General features: G+C 44.1%; 1 protein-coding gene across 5 annotated transcripts in view; it reads right to left on the reverse strand.

The window, feature by feature from the left end:
* Positions 1-20,590, reverse strand: part of EDARADD (EDAR associated death domain) — a 60,185-nt gene that overhangs the window by 1,981 nt on the left and 37,614 nt on the right. For all 5 annotated transcript variants that reach the window (XM_038533828.1, XM_038533832.1, XM_038533830.1 and 2 more), the window contains one exon: positions 11,904-11,949. In XM_038533828.1, the coding sequence (XP_038389756.1) occupies positions 11,904-11,949 (46 nt within the window). The remainder of the gene's footprint in view (positions 1-11,903; positions 11,950-20,590) is intronic.

Consider the following 20,590-nt stretch of genomic DNA (forward strand, 5'->3'; position numbering starts at 1 on the left):
TTTATCCTTTATCCTTCCGCTGGAATGCCAGCAGCACTAGTGGACAGCACAGTGCACCTTAGAGAGGAATATTCCAGGATACTCCTTTCTATATATTCACACAACAAATGTGGCATTTTTGACAGCCAAGGATGGCTTGCTTTGCTAGAAGCACTAGTGAGATTTTACACAGCTTCCCTTTCTTTTTGAGACTCTCTGTGTCTTACATTGTGTGTTTGTGGGACTGCTGGCGGGAATCTGAGTTTGGAGGAGCAGGGGTCTCTCTGTGGGCAGGTCACCAGAGGAAGTCATGCTCAACTATCCCATAGGTACACCAGCCTATACCTACCTGGACCTCCACCCCTACCCCTTCCAAGTTACAAGTCAGCCCTGACAGCTTTTGAATGCCTAACATGGCATGTTAGGGTATAAATGATTACACAATTCTTTAAAAGGCCTTTAAACACACACACACACATACACACACACACACACACACACACACAGAAAACTGGAATATCCAGTCTATACACATATTTGAAACGGAGAGATAATTGATAATGCCAGAAAACTTACTTTTTAGATTTATGACCACCTTATCATCCCTTTGCCTTTATCTGTGTTTTCTTCACCCATGCAGCTGCCTTTGAAGTGAAGCCAACACCCTGAGGTGTGCACAGTGGGATGGATGAACAGGAGGCTTCTGAGCTGAGCCTCACCAAGGAGGGCACAGCCCCAGCCCAGGGGAAGGGCAAACATTTTCCATCAGTTATCTCTAGCCTCATTTCAATACAAGGGAGCATGAGTGTAGGGGGAGGGTAAAGGAGCCGGGAAGAAGTGCTGGCAAACTATTTACAATAAAGTTGTAAGTGGTGTTTCTGCACAGCATGGCATCGTGTCTTCAACTCTGCATCCATACTAGGTCTCCTGACCCTTCTGACCAGGGATTTTAACAGCCAAAGGCTATGCCAGAGATCACTGGCTTGGAAAATTCTGGGAGGTTGCAACAACCTTTACTATTCTGAGCCCTGGACTTCCCAGTTTAGGGAAATTAAAAATTAGAACAAGAGAGTGTCTTTGGTGATCCAAAGATTGTGAACCAGCAATCTGGAGGCAAGTATAAGATGACAAGAACCATAAAAATCCTGCTCATATTCATTGATCTGAGATATAACTTCAGGAAACCCAGCCTAAAGAGATAATCTAGAATATGTATACAAATGAAAATGTTTAATTACAGTCTTATTTTTATTATCCATTTTTAAAAAACAAATGTCAAAGTTAAGGGATTAGTGGAAGACATTTTTGTACTACTTGATGGAATTTTTTTTTTTTAAGATTTTATTTATTTATTCATGAGAGACACACAGAGAGAGGCAGAGACACAGGCAGAGGGAGAAGCAGGCTCCTCGCAGGGAGCCCAATGTGGGACTCAATCCCAGGTCTCCAGGATCAGGCCCTGGGCTGAAGGCGGCACTAAACCACTGAGCCACCCGGGCTGCCTGGAATTTTATTTAAATAACTATGAAGACCACGTAGCAACCCAGAGAATGCGTGTGCTGTAATGTCAAGTGAAAAATGCAAGATGTAAGGGATGTGTGTATTGGACATTAGAAGTATATGAGAACTCGATGTTACTATTACTATGGAAGGAAATGTACAAAAATGGTAATAGCTACTGTCTTAATTCCACAGGATTTTCTATTTTCCAAACTTTCTCCGGGGCTATTTTATTTCTATGGTAAACAACACAATGTATTACATGAACAAGCAGGTTCCCACCTGACTTTGAAGGTCACCTGGACCTCCTGTTGCTTTGAATGGCCCCCCCTCACACCAGCTGCCCTTGGATATGGCTGCCTCTGGAACTGGGCCCAAGGCTCCTAACACCCCTTTGGATACCGCCAATTGCATGCTTGGCTGTATCCTTTCTGAACGTTCCTTCTGACAGCTGAGCTCCGAACCCCCAGCCCCATCCCACCATGGCCCAGCTGCATCCCTTACCCTGTCGTCTGATGTGCGGAGATTCCAGCCTGTCTCACTGCTAAGACCTAAAACAGTACTTCAATTTCTCCCTCTAAGGCACCCAAAGCTCTCTGACTCCCCTATTGACTTAGAGCTCCCGAGATGTCCTGGTGGACTTTTTCACTGCATCCACCCAGTTCCCATATCGCAGCCTCCACTGGAAGCTCTCCATGCTATAATTCCTGTCTTACTTCCTACGACATCCTTAAATGCAACCCGTGCTCCAGACCAGCTGGACTACTCCATTCCCCGAACTTCATCCATCCTACAAAGCCTACCTCAGATTAATTAAAAAACTAATAATCAGCTCAGTATAGAAATCTGGAAGTTATATACCCTTAGAGATTTTGTATAACCGATTGAACATTTCAGGCTTTCCCAAATTCTCACAATTTAGAGGAACAATTTGATGCAGACCGTTGCACATATATTTTTGGCCACATCTATACTCGCCGCACCAGTAAGGGGATTGTTAGGGCCAAAAGTATGAGCATTCTAAGGCCATCAATGCATGTGCCGCAAACAGCTTTCCAGAAATAAAGGTGGTACCAATTTATACTCTAACCAGGGAACAGTGATACCACTTATCTCACCTGACCCTTGTCAGCACCAACTAAAAAATGTTTGTCAATTTCCCAGTTGGAAAAATGAGGCCTCCATGTCTTTTCTGGTGTTTTCTCTCTGATCAATTTTCTCTCTTCTCTCTCTCTCCCTCTCCCTCTCACAGGACTTCCTCTACTGAACCTCTCTTTCTCTGCTGAGCTTCGTCCAGCCCATAAAACCCACCTCAGATTCACCCACCTCAGATTTGTTTGCATCTCCTGACTCTGCCTTGCGGTGAGATGTTCTGCATGGTTTTCTTGTTCCTCATTACACCTTAAATGCCCTGAGAACAGATCCAGATCCTTCTGCAGTGTGTTCCACATCTTAGAGTTTAAGAATGTTGAATTACATTTCTGTGTAATATAGGGAGAGCCATTCTTGAGCCATGTTAATAATGATGCATTAAGAAGTAAAGCTTGATGGGACAGATGTTTATTTACTTAAAAAACAAACTTTGTGGGCGCCTGGGTGGCTCAGTGGTTGAGCATTTGCCTTTGGCTCAGGTTGTGATCCTGGGGTCCTGGGATCGAGTCCCACGTCGAGCTCCTTGCATGGAGCCTGCTTCTCCTCCCTCTTCCTATGTCTCTGCCTCTCTGTGTCTCTCATGAATAAATAAAAAAAATCTTTTAAAAAGTGAACTTTTAACGGCAAAGGTGATTTCTTACTAAAAGAAGTATGTAAGGGAAATTCTGCAATATTCTTTGCTCTTATTTAAAGGTGGGATCAAATGAACAATATTCCATCAAATGGCCATGATAGCATGTATAATTCTGTTTTTGTAAAAACAAACAATACAGTAGTGGTGCCTGGGTGGCTCAGCCAGTTAAGCATCTGCCTTCAGCTCTGGTCATGATCCTGGGGTCTTAGGATGGAGCGCCGTGTTGGGCTTCCTGCTCAGTTGAGAGCCTGCTTCTCCCTCTCCCTCTGCAGCCCCCCGGCCCCAGTTCCTGCTCTCTCTCAAAAATGATAAATGGGATCCCTGGGTGGCTCAGCAGCTTTAGTGCCTGCCTTCAGCCCAGGGCATGATCCTGGAGTCTCGGGATCGAGTCCCGCATCAGGCTCCCTGCATGGAGCCTGCCTCTCCCTCTGCCTGTGTCTCTGCCTCTCTCTCTGTGTCTCTAATGAATAAATAAAAATGATAAATAAAAACCCTAAAAAAACAATATAGTCATTCATATTCATGTAAAGCATATATACCTATTCACAAAAAAGTCTGGAAGTATGTATAACAAAATTGTTAATAATGGATATTTTCTAATTGTTTATGATTGTTTCTTTGGATGCTTTAAAAAATATTTTTAAATGTCACAGAAAAATAAAGGATTGAAATCTCCAAGTCCTGCATTAAATATATTGGAGCGCAAAGGTCATCTCTGACACCACCTTTGTAAGATTCAGTGTTGGTGAGATTCTTTCCTTTGGTGTCAAGAAAAGGAATACAAATATTAATAAATAATATAAAGAAGAAAGACATCAGTAAGGTTTCTGCAAAGCTCCTTTAAGCCTTCTAGTGTAGGAGAAGCTTTTCTTTGAACTTTGACCATTTATTACTTTGTTTGAAAAGAAATGATGTGCTGAAAATCTATCGGTTTCCCTTTTGTATTTTCTGTGACACAAATCACAAACCATTTACTGAATTGCAATCGACACGAAACATCAACACTAGTGAATTTAAAGCTGCCTGCTTTAGAATCATAAACTATAATTAGCTCCCTGGTGGACTTAAGTGGAGAAACATGTTTTGTTTTGTTTTGTATCGTATCAAATGTATTTCGTCCTATACTGCCTTAAACACCTATCACGTAATGGTGCACATAAAAGGCTAGGCTGGGCGATGCCTTGGGGAAGAAACAATTGCGGGGAGAGAGAGACATAGGACCAAAGAAGCTTTCATCAGAAATGGGGGGAAATGGGATTATTATCTGATGCCTCTCAAAAAACAAGCACAGGGGTGCTATATAGCTGATAGCTACAGCTCAGAAATTGTTTGCCAAATGAGTGAAGAAGAACTATGCAACAAGGGACACTTGTTGTTTTTAAATAATTTCTACACCCAACGTGGGGCTTGAACTCACAACCCCAGAGATCAAGAGTTGCACGCTCTACCCACTGATCTGGCCAGGCACCCACTGATAGATTTGTTAATACTGTTTGATGAATCTTAGGACCTGAAGAGAGAAAATTAAAGGAAAAAGAATGTTGCTGTGTCTCCTGACAGTAAAGAGGTATTGGGAGAAAACACTACAGCATTGGTCTTAAAATACAAAAGAAGGGATTGATTCTAGACTTGGGGGAGGAGAAGGGAGGGCTATTTCAAAAAGGAAGTTACTCGGATTGTCTAATGAGGGTCCTCACTTGCCATATTTTGACACTTGACTGGTGTACTTTCTGCTGATGCAGAGCCAGAATGGAACACACCATCAACGTACAATGACTTCCTATTTTAGAAGCCAAAGCCCTAGAAAACCCACTCTCTGTGAGTCTAGTCTGAGTACTGGTTTACACTTGGAGAGAGTTTGTCAGAGGAGAAAGCAAGATTTCCCAGTGCCTCTTCATCCCACCACAGTCATTTATGGAGGGAGGGGCTAAGATACAACCAGCCCCTCCATAGGGGCTCAGAGTCCTTAGTCCAGGATCATTCCAACCTGTGTCATGTGGGGCTCACTAAATCTCAGTGCTCCAAACTCCTACAGCCTGACTTCTCTAGGCATTTCACATCTACAGACTTCTGATTCCTCATCCATGAAATGAAAATGATAATTTCTATATCTCATGAATTAAATGCGATAAATGATATGAAAGCATTTTTGTTAGATCTTATGTAAAGATGTTAGGTTTTACATTTATTATTTTTTTTAAGGACACTGGGAAGAAAAGAGTCCCCATGTAATCTGGCCCCTGCTGAAATCTTCCAGCTCCCTTCCTTCTCCATTGCCCTCCCCTACCCACATTTATCCCCAGATCACTAAGCTCAGGCCTGCCTCAGGGCCTTTGCACCAGCTAGCTTTTCTCCCTGGAGTCCTCCTTCCTCATTTCTTCACATGACTGGCTCCTTTGCATTGTTCAGGTCCCCGTGCACCTTTTTAGCTGAAAGCAGGATCCTCCTCTGCCAGGAAAAATCCTATTACCCTTGTTTATTTTCCTCAAGGCACACCTACCACCATAAGTAATGACTTATTTATTTGTGGTTTTTGTCTGCCACTCCCAACTAGTATATAAACTCCAAGAGGAAAGAGACTTTGCTGTCTGATGTCACCACTTCATCCCAGGCACAAAGCAGGTGCTCAGTAATATCTGTTGAGTAAATCAAATGAATGAAGAGTGTGTCATGGAGAAATAGTCCAATTAGAAACCTCTGAGCAGCCTAAGAAGAGCTACCCAGAAAATTTCAAATCAACCAAAACTTTTTTTTTTTTTTTTTTTTAGTGCTAACTGAGCATATACAAGGCAGAAGAAAGACACCTGATTGCTATGGAGAAGGAGTAGTAACCTGTGTATCACAGAGATTAATAACAGCTTTAGAGGCATGCCAACTGGCTGTCAGTACCAGGTAGCATGGTACAGGTGTGCAACTTGGACAGGTAACTGAGATCGCCAAGGCCATACCCTCACTCCCTGAACAGGGGCAGAGAGATCTATTTCATAAGGTTGTTACAAGGATTGAATGAGATCATCCATTAAAGCCTCTTCCCAGGGCATGATGGGCAGGCAACAAAGGATTAAGAGCTGTGGATAAGCGAGCATAACCAACGGCCTTTTTAAAAGCCTTAGTTCTCAACCTTGGCTACCAGATAGAACTCTTCCTCCCCTCAGAGCCCCACCTCCACCCCCAGGGAAATTCACAAAATCCTAACTCTGGCCCCACCCTCGAGGATCCTTAATTAATTGGTCTGGGGTGCAAGAGGGACATGGGAGTTTTTTTTTAAGATTTTATTTATTTATTCATAGACACAGAGAGAGAGGCAGAGGGAGATGCAGGCTCCACGCAGGGAGCCCCATGTGGGACTCGATCCAGAGTCTCCAGGATCACACCCCAGGCTGCAGCACGGCGCCAAACCGCTGCGCCAACGGGGCTGCCCGACATGGGAATTTTTAAAGGCTTCACTGGGAATTCTAATATGCAGCTGGGGTTGAAGACTATTTCCTTAAAGACAGCTGTGGGGTAAGCTCTTAGAAGGGTCTGCCAAGATTACGTTTTGGAATCAGAGCTACTTTTCTTTGAGAGATAGGGTGTCTGTTTGGTGATTAAGTCTTTGAGCAGAAAACATTTCCCCACACTCAGCAGTAGATGTGTGGGTTTTCCTACAGGGTGTTTCCTGTCCTCTCTCCTTAATCTTCATCCTCTCTCTCATACACATTTACGCAGACTTTAAAGAAGCGTTTAGGAATCAAGAATGTTCGCTGACAAGGTGTGGCTCAGGTCACTTAAAACATCGGTAAGAAACAGTCTGTGTCCAACGGCACACCATATAACTCCAGTGTGGGGCTGGCAGGTTTTAAAATACTGGTCAATTAAGAGTTAATTGTGAATTGGAACAAGATTCAGGATTCACAGAGGTCATGATTAGTTGAGCCTAGAAATTGGCTCCAGTCAGGATGTTGGCAGTGGATCACAGACTGACTTAATGTGTCTCCCTGCAGGGTAGGTGCTGTTTTATCTTGTACACCCTGGCTTTTCGAGAGCTATTTCTACATGGTTGTTTCCCTCCGGTGTGCTCAGGACCACTGGGAGCTTCTAGATCATTTATAATAAGTTCCCCAGGATACATAGTTAATTCATACAATTAAATAGTAAACATCTTTCCATTGGCAACTTTGCAACTAGCAAAATATTGTGGTCCTGAAATAAAACACCTCTATCCCAGGTGTCTACAAATTATCAGATTTGGAGCTTGTAAAATACGAACAAAGTATCAGAGTAGAGCGGAATACTTCTGCAGTAATGTGTGTTAAGGTTGTAAATTTGTGCTTTTTTCTATGTGTGGTTTCCAATGTGGTTGGAAATAAATATATTTAAAATGTCAGTTTATGGCTTTGATAAATCACTGGGGTGCATGTACACATCACATTATTCATCGGAGGTAGTTTATATGCTCTGAGCTGAAAAATGATGAACTATTTTTATCTCCCAAGAAACTAACCCAAAGGCTTTTAGTGGGCGTTTGATCTTTTAACCAAAGGGAAAAACAATCCCATTTCATTCTCTCTCTCTCAAATACCCTTTAAAGGAGACATCAAGCACTGGGGAGTCTGACTGACAAATTGGAAGGATCTGGGATAGTAAATCATGCTGCACCTCAATTTTGTCATCAAACAAAACTGGAGCATAGAGGGCATTTTAAGAGAAAAACAAACTTAGATAAGAAAGGACCCAGGTAAAAATAAAGCATAGAATTCCATGGGAATTTGGCTTCAGAAATTATGTGAAAAAGACATATTAACAAAGTGTCATTTAATGGACCTAATTTGAAAAAAATAACGATCCTAGTTTACATTCATTTCTGTGGGGAAATTCGGTATGGGTTGGGCAAGTGCTCAATTATGCGAGGTTGTCGGAAAGTCATCCTTGAAAAACTGGCCTAGTGTCGAGAAAGTGCAGGAAGTGTGGTCTGTGTGATATCTACTGCCACCAGATGGGGGACAAGGAGAGGTTTATATTTTCAATTTGGGGGATACTTTCTAAAAACTGAGTCTTACTCCTTTCATGCCAGACTGTTTTCATTTTGAAAACCTATATGAAAACGCTGTAAAACTTTAATGGCTCCTTTAGCAGAGTAAACTGAACGTGATTTGCGTTGTTGTATCAATCCAGGGCATCACAGTGGGTGTCCTCCTCCTTGTGCTCTGCACCCCCTCCCCCAGTTGTTTGCTTCTGCACTCACTAGCTCCACGAAGGAGGCTTTGCTTTTCTAGTGGTAGCTGATTCTGATTTGCATTTGTTTCCTTTGCCTGATTTCAAACCGTCAGCTGTCATTTCTCACAGTCTGTCTCATCCGTCCTTCCACAGCAGTGCCTAGCATGCTCCCGACAGCGCTTATTCTAACCAGCTAGAAGCCAGATTGCAGACAACTCAGGTTTTCAAAGACGAGGATTAAATAAAATCCAGGCTCTGAGTTAAGGCCTGGAGCCTGATCTAGGGAAAGTAGCAAACTTTTTGTGAAAGTTACTGCAGTGTTCAGAGACTGACTTTGGAGATGGGGCCAGGGATAGGGGTGGTGGTGGGAGCGTGGGCTTTGGCTTCCTTCCAGATTCGGGCCGTATCTGAGATAGCTGACCGGCACCCCACTGTATGACTCCAACATTCAATGTGGTTACTACCCGGCCACTGCGTCTGACCAGTAGAGAGGCAGCCTAGTGCAGTGGTTGGGACTGAGCTCCTGGCCAGGCCCTGGGCTTGAGTCCCACTTAGGATTCCTGTGACCCAGCACTGCTTCTGTAACATCCACCTGGTGAGGAAAGTAAGTTCTGAGTTGTCACGTGCACTCTTTCTAAGCGGCTTTTTAAAGGGCTCAGAACAGGGCCTGGTACACAGTAAGTGCTAAATTAGTGTTTGTAACTAAAATGATAAAATAAATCTTAAGTTGCTACCCTCATTCAAAGACTGAAATATGTGGATCAGCTTTTGCCTATTTATCCAAGAGCAAAGCCATTAAGTCAGTGTGTCTCATCTACCTGTTTAGGAAAAACAAAAACAAAAACAAAACTCCAACCAAACACCTGAACACTCACTCTTGTGTGCAGAGTACTATGCCAGCTGCCAAAGGTACCAACTTCAATAGCACCATCTGCTCTCAATAATATCACTTGCTATCACTGTGAGGAGTTTATTCTCTTCAAAAGTTTTCCATTTCATTTTGACATAGGGAAAGTTTTTTAAGAGACAAGTGAAATCTGATGAAAGTTAATCTATCAATAAGAACTTTATAAACGTTATAGATATTCCTAAATAACTTATCATATCCATTTCCATTTTAGCTCACATTCCACATTAGTGGGGAGGGTGCTAGTCCTTTCAAAGTTTAAATACACATTTTTTTTAATTAGAAAAGAAATATGTGCTTATTGCAGAAAATCTGAAAATTCAGATGAGCATAGGGGGAAAAAATTCATGCCCTTAGCACCCAGGTGAATCAGCCTTTTACGGATGTCCTTGGTCATTTTGCCACACGTTGTATACATTTATTTGCCTACATCTAATCATTTGTTATATATGGATTTGTAGATACAGGTTAAAGTTTTGGGAAGAGAGATTTTTCTGATATCCACTCATGTTAGAAATTTTAAAAATAGAAAAGAGTGGAAAGAAAACAAAAATTGACTGCTTGTGTGCCAAAGATGCTTTCTCCTCCTCATATTACCCAGGGAGGGTTTTTTTTTTTTTTTTTTAAGGATTTTATTTACTTATTCATAAGAGATACAGAGAGGGGCAGAGACACAGCTAGAGGGAGAAGCAGGCTCCCTGCAGGGAACCTGATGTGGGACTGGATCCCAGGACCCTGGGAACACAACCTGAGCTGAAGGCAGACCCTCAACCACTGAGCCACCCAGGCGTCCCCAGCAAGGTGCTTCTAATCTGAGCTTGTCTGCTGTGGCATTTGTGAGAGAGGATAAATGCTGGCCAGCGGTCTTAGCCTCAGGTAAGGGTGGGGTGTGGTCCAGGGAAGGCTAGTTCCCGCGGGTGTCTAGATGGGACCCTGACATTGGCCCTGTCCCGTGAAACCCGGTGGGAAGGCTCCACTGCAAGTTCATCTGGCTCAGTTTCCCCTTTGACTTCTCTCATCAGGGTAGTGCCTGAACTAGAACCAGGATACCAACTTGTCTCCCAGAGCTGTACTTTTGCCACGTGGCCTCCTTAGGGAACCTGGCACACAGTAGGTCCTTAATAAATAAAAATCCACTGAATGAAAAAAAAAATCACCTAGAGTCTCACCACCCAGAGATAACTGTTACTAACACCATGTTTCTTTCCTTCCTTCCTTCCTTCCTTCCTTCCTTCCTTCCTTCCTTCCTTCCTTCCTTCCTTCCTTTCCTCCCCTCCCCTCCCTTCCCCTCCCCTTCCTTCCCTTCCACTCCCTTCCCTTTCCTTTCCTTCCTTCCTTCTTTTCCCTTCCCTTTCCTCCCCTCCCCTCCCCTTCCTTCCCTTCCATTCCCTTCCCTTTCCTTTCCTTTCCTTCCTTCCTCTTTCTCTCTTAAGTGGAGCCCAAGGTAGAGCTTGAACTCACAACCCTGAGATTAAGACCTGAGCTGAGATCAAGGGGCAGATGCTTGGGCACCTGAGTGGCTCAGAGGTTGAACGTCTGCCTTTGGCTCAGGCCATGATCCCAGCGTCCTGGAATCAAGTCCTGCATTGGGCTCCCCACAGGGAGCCTGCTTCTCCCTCTGCCTGTGTCTCTGCCTCTTTCTCTGTCTCTCATGAATAAAAATAAAATCTTAAAAAAAAAAAAAAAAGAGGCAGATGCTTAACAGACTGGGCCCCCTGGGCACCGATAACATCATGTTTCTAAGGGGGAAAAAAAAAAGTTGAGAATACATCCCAAGTTCTGATTTTCAGCATGGTCATGTGTGCCCAGTCCAAGTAGATCTGGTGACGGATTACCCTGGGGGTTTTAGGGTCCACCACCCTCCCCCTATAAAAGAAAGAAACAAAACCCTGATGACTCAGCCCTTCAATAGGTGTTTTAAAAGGTATAGAAAACATTAATGAGGTTTTTCTGTATTTTAATCATTCTTTTGGTAGCCTATGTTAATGCTCACTCCAGATGTTCTCTGTGATCAACTAATATGAAATCTGAAGATTGCCAAAGTTTCCAACTTAAAGTAACAAGTGGGGGAGGAGAAAGATCTTCATGTTGCTCTGGTTAAATACACCAACAGCAGAAAGGGGCTCACAGTATGGGGCGCCAGGGCACAGGGCGGGAATGGAGGCAATGGCTGGCTACCCTGGCTGGCCTCAGCCCCCTTGCCTTCTTCTACCTGGCAGTTTTCCATCCATGCTAACTCTGAAGGAGGAGGGTTTGCTCTGTTCTGACTGGTGCCCCATCCTAAACTTTTCCTATCAAGAACCCAGCTGTGACCCTCATGAGCCAAGTCAGGTTAGCATGGAGAAAAGACTCTGATACCTTTTGTGAAATCTGGTTAACATTTCCTTGCAGTTCCCTGCGGCCTGTGGTTGGAAAGTTTCTCTTGTCCATAATACAGATTTTTAAAATTAATGACAAACAGATTTGCAAATTATCTTTAGTTTAGCTGTGCCAGTTATCAGAGAAACCCAGACATCTGTCGAATCAGTCCTTTACCTGAAAGGGGATCTCCAGTACTGTCTGGAAAGCCATTTTCTTCTCCCTGTCAACCAGAAAGCAACCTTCATTAGAATCACACCCATACGTGAATGGAGATATTATCAATTTTCCAACGTAGTTAAATTTCCACCAAAGCCCAGCAGGGTGGGTGGCGATGGATCTCAAAAACAGTAAAGGGCAGGGACCGCTGCGTCTCCCTCTAGAATAGAAGCTCCTGGAAGTGAGGGGCATTTATCTGTTTGCTCCCTGTGCTGGGTCATCCATGCCCAGAACAGTGCCTGGCACATGGTAGACACTGATAGATGAACAATGTGCTGGTGTTTTACTTTTATTTCACACTAGGGATGACTTTTCTCTTGTTCCCTATCTACTCTTTGCTTGGGCTTGTTGTCAGTCTAGGTTGTAATTTGTTTACGTGTCTATTCTATTTATTTTTAAAAATATTTTATTTATTTATTTATTTATTTTAAATATTTTATTTATTTATGAGAGATACAGAGCCAGGGTTGGCGGGAGGGTAGAGACACAGGCAGAGGGAGAAGCAGGCTCCACGCAGTGAGCCCAATGTGGGACTCAATCCCGGGTCTCCAGGATCACACCCTGGGCTGAAGGCGGCACTAAACCGCTGAGCCACCCGGGCTGCCCTATTCTTTTTTTTCTTTTTTTAAGATCTTATTTATTTATTCATGAGAGACACAGAGATAGAGGCAGAGACACAGGCAGGGGGAGAAGCAGGCTCTCTGCAAGGAGCCCAATATGGGACTTGATCCCAGGACCCCAGGATCACGTTCAACCACTGAGCCACCCAGGTGGTCCTTCTATTGTATTTAAAAAAAAAAAAAAAAATATATATATATATATATATATATATATATATATATATATATAATCTCAGAACAGCAAGGAGAAACTGTCAAAAGGCAGTGTCCAAGTATCTGCAGAGATGATAGCGTTTCTGCCCTTCTACCGGGGGTTCTATTTTTACAAGTAGGGCCAGGCCACCAGATATGGTACGTGGAGGGATTTACTCTGACCTGGTTGGAGGATGTGTGTGCACAAATGAGTTTTCAATGACATCAGTAGAGGAGACCATCCTCAGGATGCGTCTGTTTGTGTTAACTCCATCTTTGTACAATGGAAACCCCTCCCAATAGCTACTATGACCCCCTTCCATCAGGTTCTGGAAGCAGCACTGGAATTGCGTCCAAAAGCCCTGGTCTCTGCATCCTCCTTTGTGGATTGGGGGGGTCACATATAGGCTCGTCACCAAAGACCTCTGCATTCTCAGTATCCTCCTTAAAGATGTGCGACTTTAAAAGGTGTCGATCTTTTAAATAGTCTTCTCTTCATCTTCTGAGAAACCTTCTCCCTCATTCCGAGCTCATATATTCTCATGTCTCAGCAGCGTAGATACACTCATCTAATTATGAGCCTTTTTATCCCCACATGAGCAGCATTCCTGTGTTTAACCAGCCAGATTCCGCATCCACCCTCCCCCCCCAATCTAAATATTTCTTATTTCTGTTTGAGCCTTGCTCCTCGTCACTGTCCTAACTGGGATGAAAAGCAACCTGCTCACTCTGATGCGTACACTGGGTAAAGGTTATAGGAAGTTTGTGAAAGAACAACAATCTCCTTTTTACTTTTTCAAGGCTCTACAATGGTAGGGCCACTGTTGGACCGGTCATGTAAGGACCTGCCTTCTCACATCCGCACAACTGCAGCAGGATGGGGCAGGCCCGCTCTTTTATCAGCAGACTCATGGTTCTGTTCCCCGAACCGGAAACGTGCAGGGAGCAAACAGAAACAGGACCTTCAGCTGGTGTTTAGAGACACAAATGTTAAAACTTGACAGACTCTGTGGTACAACGGGGATCACTGCCAACACATGAGCATTCCTTTAACAAAAGACTACGTTAACATGGATTTGACTGGATTTCTCATAACCTGGAGAAAATTTGTATCAGAGACAACATCTGGCCAGAATCATCCCTGTGAGAGAGACAAGGGATGTGACATGACACAGAATGAAGTGTGAACATTGATGGAGACAGAATACAGAAGAATATCTATTATCTCTGTTCTTACTCTGATTATTATGTTATGCTACTTCTTAGGTTAGTTGTCCAAGAGTGAAATCAGAAAAGACTTATTTTTGCATTTTTAAAAAATGGCCTTTACTCAACACCTCTTGATGAAGCACCTGATATGCACCAGCTCCCCATGTCAGAACCTATATACAAAGATAAATCTGAACCCCTGACCTCAAGGCCTGCCATCAGATATGCTGGGGAAATAGAGATGCACATAAATAACTAAAGTATAAGGCAGAGGTGATGAGTTCCAATAGGGATGCATAGACCCAATCAGAGAGGAGACGTTTCCTCTGACAGGAAAAAAAACAGAGGAGATTTCTCCAGAGATGTTTGAGATGAACTTTGCTGAGGATCTGGACAGTGGGTACTTGGAGGCAAGGCATTGAGCTGGAGGCCCACGTGAGCTACCAAGGAAGTGGCAACATGGTGCCCATAGGGCACTTTGAGGCAAAGGCCATGAGAAGCAATAGAAGGAGATGCTCTGAGGCCAGACTGAGGCTGGGAGGGATTTACTCTGACCTGGTTGTCTAAGGAGCTGGGCTTCATCTCACAGACAATGGGGGGGGGGGGGGGAGCGGTCACTCAGGAGCTCTTTGCCAGAAGCAGGCATGCTCAGAGCTATCCAGGAGCAAAGCAGGAAATGCCACCTGGCTGTGTGCACAGCACAGGAACACGGCAGCTAGAGAGCCATGTACAGGCCAGGTGACTGTGGGTGTGGTGGGGGAGAACAAGATGGCCTCAAAGGTGACAATTAAGGAGACCCTACACAGCTCATCTAGGAAAGGAAGCCACTGCAGAGAAAGGGTCATGAGGTGTAAATCAAGAGCAAGTTTTGAAGAGTGATGGTTAAGACCATAAGATGTAAAAAAAAAAAAAAAAAAAGACCATGAGATGTCCGTGGGTGTTGAAAACAGGGTGCTGGCCCTTGAGAGAGACCAAGGCCGGAGATGAAAATATGGATGTTGACAGGATTGTGGAAGGAGAGAGAGAGACACTGGAGAGCAGGACGTGCGGTCAGAGCCAAATTTAGCAGAGAGATGGACACGAAAACCGCTTCTGCCAGGTGGGTGGGGAGGATACGGGGGGGTCCGCCTGCTGGGCTCCCCTCCCTCGGCCCTTCTGTCTGCCAAAATTTCTCTTATCTTTGAGCTCCCAGCTCAGACATCACTTCCTCTTAGAAAGCCTTCTGCAAGGCCCCAGACTGGGTTCCGTGTTGGGGTGCTCCCACGGCATCCTGTCTATGCCACCCCAAGGGACGCTTGCTCCACTGGCTGTGGGGGTTTGAGGTGTCTCTCTCACGCCCTCGACCTTGAACTACCAGACAAGGGCCCCTGTCCATGCCGTGTCCTGTGATTAGCACATCTGAGGCAGATAACACGTAATATCTGTGGAAGCGACGGCGAGTGGGAGGAGGAAGGAAAGAGGACACAAATGGGGTGTGGAGTCTCTTCCCCAGGCCAGGGGATGAATTTCCGCCCTCGTGATGCTCTCCCTATGCCTCCCTCATGCCCTCCAATCCTCCTTGGTGGCCTCGTCTTCTTGGTCACTGATTCTGCAGCCTGCCCCCTGCTCCACTGTTCTGGCCTCACCTGGATTCCTGTCCACTCAGTCATGTGTTTCAAAACATCCTAGATTTGTCTTCCAGCAGTGCGCCTCTGTAGGCCAATCTTTAGCTCTGCCCTCCCTTCCCCCCAACTTGCTCTAAACTGCTGAGTGCTGCTTTGGAAAAAGAAGTGACAAACCTTCCACATTCATAGGATCACATATCTGACCTCAGCTGGACCTCAGCTGCTCCTTGGCCGTGTTTGGATCTTCCTTCCAGCTGTCCTCCTTCAGGCCCTCTCGAGTTCTGTTCCAAACCTTCTCCACTCTGCTGAAGGCCTCATCCCCATTTGTGTCTCTTCTCCAGAGAGGTGGCTGGGCCAGTGGATTCATCCTCACTCTCCTCCTTCTCCCATCTCCAAAGAGATGGTGTCTTTTCACCTTCAAGCCCCAACCTTTATCCTTGAACTATGGTCCTGTGAAGATGTTTTCAATGGCTCTTACCGGGAAGGGTGGGACATATCTTCTCCATCTCTATATGGCTTAGCACTGAGCTTACGTGCTGTGTTCAGAAATATTAGGTCAATATAATGGAATCCAGCGTCGTCACCAGGGGGTCTCTCACTATAGCACAGGTCTTGCCTCCAAGATCACGTCAGACCTGATGAGTGGTCTGAGGTGGACAAGGGAGCAGAGGATCAGCTCATGGATGAGAGCTGGGATACAGAGAATGTGGCAGGTTCTGTGATGTTTCTGGAAACAGTTAATGGGAGGGATTTCCAAAAGGAAACTGGGCTCCACCTGGATATCAGAGAGATGTCCTGTACCAGTAGAAAGTATAGGCAGGTGATCCCTGGTGATGGGCAGAGCCACTACCAGTCCTCAGGAGGTGTACTGGTGTTGGGAACCTAACACTGGCCTGGTTGTAGTAACTGGAGTCCAGGGGACTGGAGAGCTGACTTGGGCAGGGAAGTCCAGCCCGTGGCATCCCTGGGACCCAGGATTGGGGCCTGAGGGAACGGATGGTCCTCAGCTGCATAAGCCATAGCTTGAGATCTTGCTGATCCCATTAAAACTGATCCAGGAACACGGAGGCCAGAGTGGTGAGTCAGAGTGGCACCAGGCTTAGGTGTGAGCGGCCCAGGACAGCAGGGGAAATAAGCCAGGGGCTTCAAAGACTTCCAACTCTATCCCTCCCCTTCCATGTCTGCCCCTTCCCCTCTAGGGGATCTTATCACATACAAGACTCCCCCTGTTCTATGCCAACTTCTGAAACTAGCACCCTCACCCCACCCCTTTTCTTCTTCCCTAATTCCTTCCAGACTTCTCAAGGACTTACTTCTGCAAAGTGCATACTATGCCAGGTACATAATGCCTTTGGACTAGCTCACTGACTACTCCAAGAGGTATTTAGGAGCTAAGAATCACCATTTACAAATGATTAAAAAAAAAAAAACTTCTGTTGAGAGGTCTTGTTTTAATTATGAATGGAGTTCAAGTATAAAGTATTGGCTTTGTGGGAGAGAATAGTTTCTGGGTAGGGTTGAGTCTGTATGCCAACAGAGAAAGTTCTAGGTAAGAAAAAAAGATGGAATAACCCAAACAACCAGAGTTAGGGTTTAGCCTAGATGAATAGGTGAATAGATTAACAAAATGCCAAATGCTATCCAGCTTCAAAAAGGAAGAAAATTCTGAGTCAGGGTACAACATGGATGAATCTTGAGGATGTTATGGTAAGTGAAATAAGCCAGACACAAAGGGACAAATACTGTATGATTCCAGTTAAATGAAGTCCCTAGAGGAATCAAATTCAAAAGGCAGAAAGTAAAATAGTAATTATGAGGAGGTGGATGAGTGGAAAAGGGAGAATTCATATATAATGGGCATAGTTTGTGAGAATGAAAAAGTTCTAGAGATGGGTGGTGGTGATGGTTGCACAACATGAATGGACTTAATGCCATAGACCATATACTTAAAAGTGATCAAGATGGTAAATATTATGTTACATGTATTTTACCGCAATAAAAATTTTTTTAATCTCCTTAGGAATCTGAAGGGACTGCAAAGTTGAACACTAATGTTTTCTATATTCAAGCAGGCTAAAGAAAATCCCCATTTTGTAAAACCTTCTCATTGTGGATGTGGGGGAATTACCTTGTATTTGGGCAAAGGTATTAACTGCTGCCAAAAACTCTTCGAGCAGAAAGAAAGTTGGCTGGGTTACACAAACTTTTGTACTTTGGTTAGCTTATAGACTGGTAGCCAGGTCCCATTTCTGCTTAGGGAGCTGAAGGCACCAGGTGGTGAAGAGCCACCTCCGGAGATTTCACACAAGGCTCACACAGGGCTCTGGAGATTTCACAGAGCAGCAGAAACCCCAAGGCCAAGAACACACTGTGGAGAAAACTCTCCTCAGAGATGAATGGACATCCCACATGAGGATGGATTGATAAGCTAGAGATGCTGATAGATTGCTGGGGAAGGTACTAACCAGCACCTAGGAGCTAGTCTTCTGGGAAGCATGCTCTTCTCTACTGTCTAGTCCTATCTCTAAATGTCTGGCTTAGCTAATTAATAAAGAGCGCCATCTTTGTTATTTTGCAAACAAGGGAAAGGATAACTGGGTGGGAAAGCACTCACCTGAGTCTGACTGGAAACCACCATGAAGACCCAAACCAAGTTATCACTGCTCACCTGGTCAGAACAACCTGAATTATACCCAAAGGGCCAGAAAAGAGCTGCCTTCCATGCAAATGACTTACTTACTTGAGGTACCAGTGCAGCCAAATTACTTAAGTGGCTTCTTCAGGAGAACAACCAATGGTAAAACCTGATCTCTCTGCTTTAAGACAGTATGTTAGCAAATGGCTTTGAAAATATGATTTTAAAAGCTTAGGTATGCATTTAGTAACAGAGCTTCCATAGCATGGATTCAGACTATTCTAGACTCTCTCCTGTCACATAGCCAGTGAAACTCAAGCCACTTTCAATGGTGTAAATTCTCAAGACAGAGCTGGTTTCCATGTAACTGAACGACATGTATTTGTCGATGATCCGCTTCTACACAGTAGGACTAGACTATGAGTCTCCTGTTGGATTTTTCTATAGCAATCTATACTTAATTCTTTTTCTGCAAATTATTATTGCAGTAACTGTTTACACTTTTACTCTTTACTGAAGAATACTCTCTCTCTTTATACATATATATGTGTGTGTGTATATATATATATATATATATATGTGTGTGTGTGTGTGTGTGTCTACATATGGATAGATCTATTTATTTGAAAGTATATTCCAGAAACTGACCTTGAGAAATGTATTTAATTCAGGCTACATTTACCAAGCACCAACTCAGTGTCTGAGACCATTTTAAGGCATATGAAGACAAAGGAGCCATATCCCTGCTGCTTCAAGGTTACAAGTTGGTAATGAAACAAAGACATGAGCATAAATATTGACAACACAAGGAATGAATAACATGTTAAAGAGGCACAGAGAGAATGTCAAGTGAAAAGAGACAACAGGGAAAGTTTCACACTGAGGATGAAAGAACGAAATGCAGAAGAATAGAAGTTGGAAATAAAGGCTGCACTGCTTTGCTGGGGTGAGAGCAAACCTGTGGGTTTGTGTACATTTGGCTCAAATAGGGTTCTCTCCTACAAGGAAGGCCTGCTACTTCTGGAGTTGAAGTGGGGGTCAAAGCCTGGAGCAGCTGCTCATTGGAGGCTGGGCATGCTCAGGTGTAATTTCATCCCCTTGCTATAGTTTCAAAGGTGAAGGAGGCAGGGATTTTCCCCTTGAGCATGAAGTATGGTTGATTACTGTTCAGAAAGATCGCCAAGTGTTTCAGAGGAGGCTATGGTTTGCTTGTGCAAAGGCCGTGGGTGTAATGGAGGGGCAGGGGGTTTCCGCCTAGATTTCTAACACTCACAAATCCCAGGTGTAGGATACATGTGATGCCGGAGCAGACTCGTGCAAGGCTGCGAGGTGAGGAAGTGCATTCACCATCCCACAGTTCACTCTATAATTTTCCCATGGTACACAATTATATGTAGGTTAAAGAAAGACCACTTGGTTGGAGAGCCAATATATGGAAGTTGGTTAGGCCTAAACACCATCCAGATGTTTGAATGAATTATTCTACTACTTTTTCTTTAATTTGAAAAAAATACCAAAGACATACACAAAATAAAAAGTACTGATGGCTCCTGACTGATGATTTTTCTTTAAAAAAAAAAAAAAAAGTAATGATTTTTTGACCTTATGGCAGTGCAAAAGCAATATGTATTCAATAGAAATTGTACTTCAAATTTTGGATTTGGATCTTTTCCCGGGCCAGCAATCCACAGTATGATCTTCTCCCCTGAGGCTATCCAGTGGCCCCAGCTCCCAGGCAGCCACGCAACCACAAAGGTCAACAGCCAACACTGACAACCATTCTGCACCCACACAGCCCTTTTACTTCCCACTTTCAGTTACTCAATCAATGACATGAGATCTGCAACACTTTGCTATCAAATAGGCTTTGTGTTAGATGCTCTTGCCCAACTGTAGACTAACATAAGTGTTCTGAGCATGTTTAAGGTGGTCTGGGCTGAGCTATGGTATTTGGTAGATTAGGAGTAGTAATGCATTTTCAACTTAAATATTTTTAACTTATGATGTGTTTATGACACCCTAACCCCACTCTAATATCTCTACTCAAACTGGTTTTTAAAAACACTGCAAGAGATGTGGAAATCTTTCTCTCACTCTCTCAGCCCATCTCTTAATCCATCTCCCTCTCCAAAGGTTACTGGTTACAATCTGGGGCATGTCCTTTCTGATTCCTTAGTCATAGGATCCAAGATTGAGACAGATTTTTAGCTCCAAACCATACTAGTGTCTATCTTTTTTTTTTTAAGTGGGGGAGGAGCAGAGAAAGAGGGAGAGAATTTTAAGCAGGATTTCCACCTAGCGCGGACCTTGATCTCACAACCCTGAGATCATGACCTGAGCTGAGATCAAGAATTGGACACTGAACCGACTAAGCCAGCCAGGCAC

Source organism: Canis lupus, chromosome 4, assembly GCF_011100685.1.
Source record: "Canis lupus familiaris isolate Mischka breed German Shepherd chromosome 4, alternate assembly UU_Cfam_GSD_1.0, whole genome shotgun sequence".
In the NCBI taxonomy this organism is placed as follows: domain Eukaryota; kingdom Metazoa; phylum Chordata; class Mammalia; order Carnivora; family Canidae; genus Canis; species Canis lupus.